Here is a 12,511-nt window from a genome sequence, read left to right on the forward strand (position 1 = left end):
TGCTCAATTCTACCTCATCTTCTTTACTGGGATTTTCCTTCTCATTAACACACCTAATCTATGAATGAGTTCTGATTCTTGTTTTATTCTCTTTTAATTTGTTTAATTCCATTTACAGCAAGGTCTCTAACTTTAAATTTAAAGAACTCCAAACTAGATCCAAGGTCGCCTTCAGTATTACTAAACATAGAATTAGCCAGCTAAATTACACTATCATTAAAATTGGTGTCTTCCAAAAGTCAGTTGTTAAATTTCCAATAACTCTATTTAACTTTCCATATTGTGCAAGATCCAAAGAAATTAACATGTGGTCAGTAAACGGTCAAATTGACGATTAACAGCATGGACATCTTTCATAATGTTCTTAAAGGTGCCCTAGAATTAAAAATTGAATTTACCTTGGCATAGCTGAATAACAAGAGTTCCCTTTCGTGGGAACTATCGACGCTGCGTGAAACGCATTGGGAACCTTCTGTGTGATATCGTCATTGAAGCACTCCTGTATCCAACCAATCGTGTAACGAGACGTCAGAGGTGGGTGACGTCATGGACCAGGAAACTATAAAGCATGCCCGGATGCAGAGAACGCTAGCTTCTGTTATCTTCAGCAAGCGCTCTATGTTATCCCATGTGTCTTATTTATTGTTGTCTGTCCATATATATTTTTGGTCTCACTCTTCGTCTGAGGACAAGAGTTGCAGCAACAAGTGTGTGTGTGTCTAAGATCGCTGTTGTGCGTCTTATTGTTTGTCATTATCTCTCTCTTTGTCTGAGTCAAGTCAAGTCAAGTCAAATTTATTTATATAGCGCTTTTACAATTGGTAATTGTTTCAAAGCAGCTTTACATATTAGAAGCACAGAAAAAAGGGAAGTGGTTAAAAATAAGCTGTACAAACAAGCGTGGTAATATGTAACATATACAAGATGGTGCTACATTAAGCCAATGTCGGCTGACTCCCAGGGGTGGAAAAAACCCCCTAGGAGAAAACCCAGCGTGGGAAAAAAGTCCTAGGAGGGAAAAAACCCCTTGGAAGATATATATAATATATGTAAATGGATATGGAGATCAAAATCTGAATTATACATTTTTATTATAGAGATTAAAAATAGATTATATATATATATATATTTGTAAGCGGATACGGGGATTAAAAATCTATGCAGCCAGAACTGGATCTGTAGGCCCATTTTCTCCTGGGCTGCGTTGTAGTCAGGTCCAGACACAGGTTCTCCATCTGATCTGGATACGGCCTGGATCCAGCACCCGGCAAACCTCGGGATAAGCAGAGAGACAGATATTAGCGTAGATGCCATTCTTATTCTGATGTACAGGTATATCTAGTGTTATAGGAAATGTTCTCGGTTCCGGCCGACCTAATTATTGCAGCGTAACAATCCTTTAACGGATTTGAAAAATGTTAATGTATTGATAATGTGTTATGTGTATGCAAGAGCAAAGAGATGTGTTTTTAGTCTAGATTTAAACTGACAGAGTGTGTCTGCTTCCCGAACAATGCTAGGAAGATTGTTCCAGAGTTTAGGTGCTAAATAGGAAAAGGATCTGCCGCCTTCAGTTGATTTTGATATTCTGGGTATTATCAACTGGCCTGAATTCTGAGATCGCAATAAACGTGAAGGACTATAATGCATTAAGAGCTCACTTAGGTACTGGGGAGCTAAACCATTTAGAGCTTTATAAGTAAGTAGCAAGATTTTAAAATCTATACGATGTTTAATAGGGAGCCAATGTAATGTTGACAGAACTGGGCTAATATGGTCATACTTTCTGGTTCTAGTAAGAACTCTAGCTGCCGCATTTTGGACCAACTGTAGTCTGTTTAAAAGCCGAGCAGAACAACCACCCAGTAGAGCGTTACAGTAATCTAGTCTTGAGGTCATGAATGCATGAATCAACTGTTCCGCATTTGTCATTGAGAGCATATGTCGTAATTTAGATATATTTTTTAGATGGAAGAAGGCGGTTTTACAGATACTAGAAACATGACTTTCAAATGAAAGATTGGTATCGAAGAGCACACCCAAGTTCCTAACTGAGGACGAAGATTTAATGGAGCACCCGTCAAGTGTTAGAGAGTATTCAAGGTTTTTTCGTGAGGAAGTTTTTGGTCCAAAGATTAGGATATCAGTTTTTTCTGAATTTAATAATAAGAAATTTCTTGTCATCCAGTTTTTAATGTCAGCTATGCATTCTGTTAGTTTTGTGAATTTGTAGGTTTCGTCAGGGCGCGAAGAAATATAGAGCTGAGTATCGTCAGCGTAGCAGTGAAAACTAACACCATGCTTCCTAATTATCTCTCCTAAGGGCAGCATGTACAGAGTGAAAAGCAACGGTTCTAGTACTGAGCCTTGTGGTACTCCATACTGAACCTGTGATCGATACGACATCTCTTCATTAATTATTACAGACTGATAACGGTCAGATAAGTATGATTTGAACCATGCCAAAGCAATTCCACTAATGCCAATATAGTTTTCAAGTCTTTTTAAAAGAATGTTGTGATCGATAGTGTCAAAAGCAGCACTGAGATCTAATAACACTAATAGAGAAATACAGCCACGATCGGATGATAAGAGTAGATCGTTTGTAACTCTAACCAGAGCAGTCTCAGTACTATGGTATGGTCTAAATCCTGACTGGAAATCCTCACAGATTCCATTTCTTTCTAAAAAGGAGCACAGTTGTGATGAAACTGCCTTTTCTAGTATCTTTGACAGAAAAGGTAGATTCGAGATTGGCCTGTAATTTACTAAATCTCTCGGATCTAGTTGAGGTTTTTTAATAAGAGGTTTAATAATAGCCTGCTTAAAGGTTTTGGCACGTATCCTAGTGTTAACGATGAATTAATTATATCAAGAAGTGGACCTACGACCTCTGGAAGCATTTCTTTCAGTAGTTTAGTCGGCATTGGGTCTAACATACATGTCGTTGATTTTGATGATTTGATAAGTTTAGATAATTCTTCCTCTCCTATAGCGGCGAATGATTCTAGTTTTACCTCAGGGACACTACAGTGCACTGTCTGAAGCGAAACTGTAGACGGTTGCATGTTTTTAATTTTCTCTCTAATATTATCAATCTTGCAAGTAAAGAAGTTCATAAAGTCATTACTGCTGTGCTCTATGGAAACGTCAGCAGTTGAATCTCTGTTTCTAGTTAATTTAGCCACTGTGTCAAATAAATACCTAGGATTATGTTTGTTTTCTATTAAGAGATTTGAAAAATAAGTAGATCTAGCATTTCTTATAGCCGTTCTGTACTCAATCATTTTTTCTTTCCACGAAAGGCGAAAAACTTCTAGTTTTGTTTTCTTCCAACTACGTTCAGCTTTTCTAACAGCTCGTTTTAGAGCCCGAATGTGCTCATCATACCACGGCGTTGGATTAGTTTCCTTAATCTTCTTTAGACGTAAAGGAGCGACTGCATCTAATGTGCTGGAAAAGAGAGCGCCAATAGTTTCTGTTGCAGCATCGAGTTCTTCTAAGTTGTCAGGTATACTAAGGCGATGAAACTGCTCAGGGAGATTATTTATAAAGCAATCTTTAGTGGTAGACGTGATGGTTCTACAATATTTATGGCTGGGTGGTGGTTTTGTAGCCTTGGCTAATTGTATTATACACGAGACTAAATAATGATCTGATATATCATCGCTCTGCGGTAGAATTTCAACAGCATCAATATCAATTCCATGCGACAGTATTAGATCTAAGGTATGATTACGACAATGAGTGGGTCCTGACACGTGTTGTCTAACTCCAATAGAGTTTAAAATGTCTGCAAATGCCAATCCAAATGCGTCTTTATTATTATCTACATGGATATTAAAATCACCAACAACAAGGACTTTATCCGCAGCCAGTACTAACTCTGATAGAAAATCAGCAAATTCTTTGATAAAGTCAGTATGGTGCCCTGGTGGCCTGTATACAGTAGCCAGCACAAATGTCAACTTACATAATGTTATATACAGCACCATCACTTCAAAGGAATTATATTTGAAATTCTTTTGAATGATTCTGAATATATTACTATAAATTACAGCAACACCTCCCCCTTTGCCTTTCTGTCGAGGATTGTGTCGATAATCATAACCTTGAGGACTAGACTCATTTAAAGTAATGTAATCGTCTGGTTTTAGCCAGGTTTCTGTCAAACACAGCAAGTCTAGTTTATTGTCTGTGATAATTTCATTTACAATAAGTGCTTTTGAAGAAATAGATCTAATATTCAGTAACCCAAGCTTTATCATTTGTTTATCCGATTTATCTGTGATTTTCATTTTTTGAACATCAATTAAATTTTTACCCTTAAAAGGTTTTGGAAGTTTTTTGTATTTACTAGTTCGAGGTACAGACACAGTCTCTATGTGATAATATCTAGGTGAAAGAGTTTCTATGTGCTGTGAATTATCTGAGTTCTGTGACGTGAGGCGGCTAGCAGACGGTCGGTTTAGCCAGTTTGTCTGTGTCCTGATCTGGGCCCTGGTTTGTCATGGTTTAGCTCTAAGACTATTTGCCAAATTTCTAGATAGAAGAGCAGCACCATCCCGGGAGGGATGAATACCATCTCTTTTCAACAGATCAGGTCTGCCCCAAAAGCTTTTCCAATTGTCTATGAAACCTATATTATTCTGCGGACACCACTTAGACAGCCAGCCATTGAGTGATGATAACCTGCTAACTATCTCATCACTCCGACGAACAGGAAGAGGGCCAGAACAAATTACTTCTGCTGACATTGAATTTGCGAGTTCACACACCTCTTTAATGTTAATTTTAGTGATCTCCGACTGGCGAAGTCGAACATCATTTGTGCCGACGTGGATAATGATTTTAGAATATTTACGTTTAGCATTAGCCAGCACTTTTAAATTTGCTTTGATGTCAGGTGCTCTGGCCCCCGGCAAACATGTGACTATGGTGGCTGGTGTCTCTATTTTCACGTTCCGTGTAATAGAATCGCCAATAACTAGGGCACTTTCAACAGGATTCTCAGTGGGTGCGTCACTGAGTGGGGAGAACCTGTTTGATGTTCTAATCGGAACGGAAGAGTGGTGTTTGTTCTTGCCACTATGCCGCCTCACAGTCACCCAGTTAGCCTGCTGCGTGGCTTCTACAACCGGAACCGAATGTGCAGTGTTTACTAGGCTAGTCGCATCCAAAGCAGTATCTAAGGCTCTTTCATTCTCACTATCCTCAATTAAAGTTTGGATGCGTGTCTCTAATTCTGAGATTCTCTCTGTCAGCCTGACAATATCCCTGCATTTATCACATGTGTAAGTCTCACTGCTGACAGAAAGAGCTAAGCTGTACATGTTGCATTTAATACACATGATAATCGTCGGACATGACTGACCGTGTGTTTGACGAACGCCGTCCGAAAAACTGCAACGCACACGGGACTCGCTGGCTGGATGTCTCGGTCGCTTGCCGGTGCCTGGGGCAAGGGTGATGTGGGGGACGCTGTACCTCGCGGTGGATCGATGAATGCCGGGCAGCAACGTCTCCACAGCTTCCCGATCTGGCGAGGACAGATCAGAATAACATACATCGGATAAATCCGCCATTAAATCGACAAGGAAGGTTGGTTTAGAGGAAAAAAGAAAGTAGACGGTAGCTAGCAGGCTAGCGGGCTATGGCTAACACTAGGTGATTACGCTGGTAGATTACTAGTAATAAATCGTTCTGTTTAGTAATACTATGCAATAGGTAATCTAGTGAAAAATAAGAAAGTTATATTATGTGAATAGGAATAAAGAGAAGGATTTAAATAAACTCCACTCCACAGTGTGTGCACTGAGGACAAGAGTTTCAGTATAAACATACATACATACACACTCATAAGACAGAAATATAAAGAAAAAGAAATGGCGGACGAAAGCAGCAAGCGATTCAGGAAGTGTGTCCATCCCTGTACTCGCTTTATCCCTGACGGGGATACACACGATATGTGTGTTATTTGCCTGGGGGTTGAGCACGCGCAGGCAGCTCTCGAGGGAGCTGTCTGCGTGCATTGCGAAAGGCTCACCCTCAGAGTGCTGCGATCTCGCCGGGCACTCTTTGATAAAGCGGAGGGTGCCTCGGTTGGTGTTCCCCGCGGATCGGGTCCCGCTGCTGCCGAGGCAGAGCGAAGGCTCCATTCGTGGGGTTCACAAATGGATCTGGCAGCGGGGGTTGAGACGGGCCCCGCCCTATCTCTCCCTTTAGCTGCCAGACCCACTGTCTCTCCTGCCGTGGTGGAAGCACGGCCAGCGATTTCTTCCCCTCGGGGAGAGACATCGGCACTTCATCTGTCTTCATCTGAGGATGTTGATGTGATGAGTGTCGAAGCAGCGGATGAGGAACTGCCATCCTCTTCCTCTGCAGATGAGGAGCTCATGGAGGTAGTGGCCAGAGCTGTTGCCAAATTAAATATTAGCTGGCCAGAAGCAGAGCGGGGAGATGTAAAACCCAAAAGCAAACTCGATGAGCGCTTTCTCGCGGGCTATCTCTCACCCGAGTCGGCGTCGTCCCTAAAAGCACCGACGTTGCCCACCAAGCCCCTTAAGACTACATCTAACTTGGTGGGCAAAGCTTATGCGGCAGCAGGGCAGGCAGCAGCGTGTCTTCACACCATGGCGCTGCTGCAAGCTTATCAAGCTGAAGTGCTGGGGGAAATTGATACCAGCGGGGAGGCCACATTTGAGTGTATCCAGGAACTGCCCCGCCGGTCTAAAATCCCCGCTGAGACTGTTGAGCGGGAGCAGTCTCGGCCCGCAACGAGCTCCTCAGCGCACCACAGAGCGCAGCAAAAAATTAGTGTGGCCGCCCGTGCTCCCCCACGTAGATTCTGGGGACAGGGGCGAGCTGCACAGAAGCCTTCTCAGCCCAAGACAGACCTGCGGGCTGTTATTGTGGCGCGGAAGGCTTCTAAAAAGCGGTCCTGATATCTGTGGATCAGGACCCAGGAGGGCGGCCCCCGTCTGGAGGAAGCGTGGTGTTGAAACACCTGGCCCCCGCTTCCATCCAGTGCCCTCCGGGGACCACGCTATCTTCACCATCCAGTGTGCGTCGGGTCCCCACCAATCCTCTGAGGAGGGTTGGCCTGCACTTGATTCGGCTGACTTCTGCCAGGCACGCCGTTTCAGAGCGCCGAGCCAAGTGCTCAAAAAACACCAGAGGCCAGTCTCGAGAGACTGGTTCCCTTAGTAGATTTTCTGGAAGAATGGAAAACTCTACCGAATATATCAAATTGGGTGCTGCTCATGATAGAAAAGGGGTACAGAATTCAGTTCGGGTCTCGCCCGCCCAGATTCAATGGGGTTCTTCCCACAGTGGTGACCCCCGAGCAGTCTCTGGTTATGGAACAGGAAGTTATGACACTTTTGCAAAAAGGAGCTATAGAAAGGGTTCCTCCTCCCAGCAAGCTGTCAGGTTTTTACAGCCGCTACTTCATAGTTCCAAAGAAGGATGGGGGACTTTGTCCTATCATAGATTTACGGGTGTTAAATCGGTCTGTACAAAAACTGAAATTCAAGATGCTTACACTCAAACAGATCATTCCCCAAATCAGGTCCGAGGACTGGTTTGTGACGATAGACTTGAAAGATGCATACTTTCATGTGTCCATCCATCCTTCTCATTGGAAGTTCCTCAGGTTTGCTTTCGGGGGCGAAGCTTACCAGTACAAGGTTCTTCCGTTTGGCCTATCATTATCACCCCGCACATTCACGAAGTGCGTGGATGCAGCCCTGGCTCCTTTGAGACTCCAGGGCATTCACATACTGAATTACATTGACGATTGGTTGATTCTAGCTCGCTCAGAGCAACAAGCAGTTCAACATCGAGATGTTGTTCTGTCTCACATGAAAAGGCTTGGGCTGAGGCTCAATGCCAAGAAGAGTGTGCTGATACCGGCTCAGACCACCAATTATCTAGGTGTTATGTGGGAATCCACAACAATGCGGGCACGTCTGACTCCTGCCCGTGTGAGCTCTGTTCTGTCAGCCGTAAAAGGGGTGAAGTTAGGCCAGTCTCTCACTGTGAAACAGTTTCAGAAACTGTTGGGTCTAATGACAGCTGCGTCCAACATAATTCCTTTTGGCCTCCTGCATATGAGACCCCTACAGTGGTGGCTCAGGACCAGGGGGTTTTCCCCGAGGGGAAACCCTTTTCGAATGATCAAAGTCACACGGCGATGCCTTCGTGCTCTAGCCGTGTGGAAAGACCCCTGGTTCCTGTCCCAGGGTCCCGCGTTGGGAGCCTCTGGTCGTCGCGCAATGCTTACGACAGACGCTTCCCTCACGGGCTGGGGAGCGATCATGAGCAGTCGCTCAGCTCAGGGTCTTTGGGAGGACCATCAACTCTCCTGGCATATAAATCGGCTGGAGATGATGGCGGTGTTTTTAGCACTAAAACACTTTCTCCCAGACCTGAGAGACCATCATGTGCTGGTCCGCACAGACAATATGTCAGTGGTCTCTTATATAAACCATCAGGGGGGTCTACGGTCTCGCCAACTAAATTACTTGGCCCGTCGGATCCTCCTGTGGTCTCAGGGGAAGCTGCTTTCGTTGAAGGCAGCCTATATCCCCGGGAGTCAGAATGTGGGGGCAGACGCCCTGTCGAGGCAAGGGCCGAGGCCCGGGGAGTGGAGACTCCACCCAGAAGTGGTGGATCTCATTTGGAAAAACTTTGGTCAGGCACAAGTAGACCTGTTTGCTTCGGGAGAGTCAACCCAGTGTCCGCTCTGGTACTCCCTCACGCATCCAGCACCCCTGGGTCTGGATGCCATGGTACAGACGTGGCCGAGGCTACGTCTGTACGCATTTCCCCCGTTCGCTCTGCTCCCACGAGACCTGGAGAAAGTACGCCAGGAAGGGGTCAGCCTGATACTGGTGGCCCCATACTGGCCGACCCGGATATGGTTCTCGGACTTGGTGTCCATGATAGACGGCGCTCCGATGGAGCTCCCCTTGAGACGGGATCTTCTATCTCAGGCGGGCGGCGCGATAATACATCCCCGCCCAGAACTATGGAAATTATGGGCCTGGCCTCTGAGGGGGACAGGTTCATAGAGGCTGGTCTCTCATCTGAGGTTGTTGAGACCATACTTAGCTCCAGGGCTCCCTCCACGAGGAAGCTTTACTCTTATAAGTGGAATTTATTCTCTACCTGGTGTAGACAACATGAAACGGACCCTGTCCGTGCTCCTATTAGCTTTGTGCTATCTTTTCTCCAAGAAAAATTCTCGGAGGGCTTATCCTATTCAACCTTGAAGGTTTATGTTGCGGCTATATCAGCCTATCATGTTGGGGGGGATTCCTCGGTCGGTCGAGACCCCCTCGTGTCACGCTTCCTCCGTGGTACACTGAGGCTGAGGCCTCCAGTGCGCACAAGGACCCCGGTCTGGGACTTATCAGTGGTTCTACGTGGGTTAGCTGAGGCTCCCTTTGAACCACTGGAGGAGGTGTCTGTAAAGTTTCTGACTTTAAAGACGATATTTTTACTTGCTATTACTTCTCTAAAAAGAATTGGAGATCTTCAGGCCCTTTCAGTGGCCCCCTCATATCTGGAGTTCGCTCCTGGAATGGTGAGAGCATTTCTTCATGCTAGACCTGGCTATGTGCCGAAGGTCCCCACCAATGTCCCGGGTCCCATTGTGCTTCAAGCCTTTCATCCTCCTCCGTTTATATCTTCGGATCAGGAAAAACTAAATCTGCTTTGCTAAGTGAGGGCTTTGGACGCTTATGTCCACAGAGCTGCCCTGTGGCGTAAAACAGAGCAATTGTTCGTCTGTTATGGTTCTCCTAATAAAGGTGGACCGGCGTCCAAGCAGAGGATGAGCAAGTGGGTGGTTGAGGCCATCTCACTTGCATATAAAGCGGTCGGACAGTCCTCTCCCTTTAACGTCCACGCTCATTCCACAAGGGGTATGGCGGCATCGAAAGCTTTGATGTCTGGCGTCTCTATGAGTGACGTTTGTGATGCAGCTGGATGGTCAAACCAGCACACATTTATCAAATATTATAACCTTGATGTGGGCTCCACTCCGGGGTCCTCCGTACTGTCGAGCTAACATAGCAAGCATTTGAAGTACGGCACAGTTGGGATTGCGTTCCCAATGCGTTTCACGCAGCGTCGATAGTTCCCACGAAAGGGAACGTCTCGGGTTACGGATGTAAGAGTAAGGGAACGAGACGCTGCGTCTCTCGCCGTACCCCTGCATGCTTGCGAGTGCTTGCTTCAGATTTTCCACAGAAGCTAGCGTTCTCTGCATCCGGGCATGCTTTATAGTTTCCTGGTCCGTAACGTCACCCGCCTCTGACGTCTCGTTACACGATTGGTTGGATACAGGAGTGCTTCAATGACGATATCACGCAGAAGGTTCCCAATGCGTTTCACGCAGCGTCTCGTTCCCTTACTCAGGGAACCAGGGTTACATCCGTAACCCGAGACGTTCAGTACATGGAAATGACATACAGTGAGTCTCAAACACCATTGTTTCCTCCTCCTTATGTAAATTTGATTTGCGTAAAAGACCTCTGAAGAACAGGTAAATCTCAACATAACACTGACTGTGATGCAACAGTCGGGATCATTAATATGTACGCCCCAAATTTTTGCATGTGCCAGCTCATGTTCATTGCATTAGACAAGCCAGTATTAATGTCTGGAGCTGCACAGCCAAATCAACAGACTTATAGGACAATAGCGAAAATGGCAGATGGAGTGATAATAACTAACATGATCCATGATATCATGATATTTTTTAGTGAATTGTCTAAATGTTTTGTTAGCATGTTGCTAATGTACTGCTAATGTGGTTAAAGTTACCATTGTTTCTTACTGTGTTCACAGAGACCAGAGCAATGTCATTATTTTCGGTGCATATTTAATTACGCCCCAAAATAGGCAGTATATTAAAAAATCTATGGGGTATTTTGAGCTGAAACTTCACAGACACATTCTGGGGACACCTTAGACTTATATTACATCTTGTGAAATAGTGTTCTGGGGCACCTTTAACAATCGAACGCAGATCCTCATTCTTGGTTTCAGGAACCCCATGCACACAAACTGTACCGCTCAAGCGACTCAATCCGAGATTTGACAACTTTGTTTGAAGACTGAAGTTCCGTAATGTCTCTTGCAATTCTGCACATCTTCTCCGAGTGCTCATTAACGTTAGAAATAAACTTCTGCACTACCACAGACAGGTTGTCAATGGCTTTTGTTGAAAGTGCTTGAATGGCATTTCAAAATGTAGGGAATATCCTCACTTGTTTCAGACTTCTTTTTAGATTTTTTAGAAGGAGGACTTTTTGCAAGAGTCGCTGGAAAAGGCGTTGCTAAATATGATTGAGATCGTGTTTCGTATCACCTGATGCAGGAGGGTCAGCAAGCACAGCGAACCTGTTCAGGCAAGCGTCAGAGATAAGTTCAACTTCAGCGCCAATCTTGACATCCATAGCTTTTGAAAAACCAAATCTCTTTCTTCTCATTTAGCAGAAGTCGATGCAAATCAATACATAATTTTCACACAGAAGACTGTATAGTATATACAGTATGAAGAATTAAAATAAACTGATTGATCACATTACTACCACAACTGTCAGGGCTAAAAATTACACGTCCGTCCTCCACGATGCCATCTTGGCCCATCTTTCTATAGGAACTGGAGCTTCTAACAATAGCTGTAGTTACTCATCAGTCATTGGCTCTTTTATTAAGAAGGCAGGACTTACTCAGACGGATTGCATGTTGCACTTTCTCCCATTCATAGTAATACGAGTACACCGTATATATAAAGTCTTTGCTTCAACATTGAAATCATACAGTAGTTTTAGCGATTTTATGTTTCAAATGCAGTTTCGCCCTAAGGTGAATATATAGAACAGAATATACATGTTCTAGAGAGGCTGTTCACTGTATATGTCATGGATAAATAGTCTCTCTCCCGTCATGTTTCTGGCAGGGAGAGCGAGGACCACCAGGGCTGAATGGAACTCAGGGACACAAAGGTTGCCTTGGAAACAGAGGAATCAAGGTAATGTAATGGGATTATCATGTCAATTAATGTGAATTAGTACAGTATGTCATCAGTAAATCATCAAAATGAACACAAATAAGATTGCATACATACTGTAGAGACCATGAATCAAAATACTAACATTAAATTAAAATGGTTTAATATTTTGTTATTTAGTGCAAACACATTCATACATTTAGTGTGACTTAATGAAATTGTTTTTATGCTGGGAACACACCACAAGATAATCAGGCTGATTTTGGGCCGATTTCTCCCCTTCCGACAATCCTAGGTAATGTTCCGATTATCTTGATGGTTCTACAGATTATCTTATCAGATTTTCCTGTGGTGTGAGGTGTGTTAAGAGCGACTGAATCTGCCGCCCCGATCACGAATTGTACGTTCAACATGTTGAATATCAGAAATCCTGATGTGTGGGGAGAACCCAGAGGGGGTTTTCCATGAATTTTCTGTCAAAATCCT

The 12,511-nt window shown here is 44.3% G+C and overlaps 1 protein-coding gene across 1 annotated transcript in view; it reads left to right on the top strand.

The window, feature by feature from the left end:
• Window positions 1–12,511, top strand: part of LOC125276407 (collagen alpha-6(VI) chain-like) — a 70,957-nt gene that overhangs the window by 23,882 nt on the left and 34,564 nt on the right. Inside the window, exon 11 of the mRNA XM_048203840.1 lies at window positions 11,975–12,046. Coding sequence (XP_048059797.1) covers window positions 11,975–12,046 — 72 coding nt within the window. The remainder of the gene's footprint in view (window positions 1–11,974; window positions 12,047–12,511) is intronic.

Source organism: Megalobrama amblycephala, linkage group LG10 (assembly GCF_018812025.1).
Source record: "Megalobrama amblycephala isolate DHTTF-2021 linkage group LG10, ASM1881202v1, whole genome shotgun sequence".
NCBI classification, from domain to species: domain Eukaryota; kingdom Metazoa; phylum Chordata; class Actinopteri; order Cypriniformes; family Xenocyprididae; genus Megalobrama; species Megalobrama amblycephala.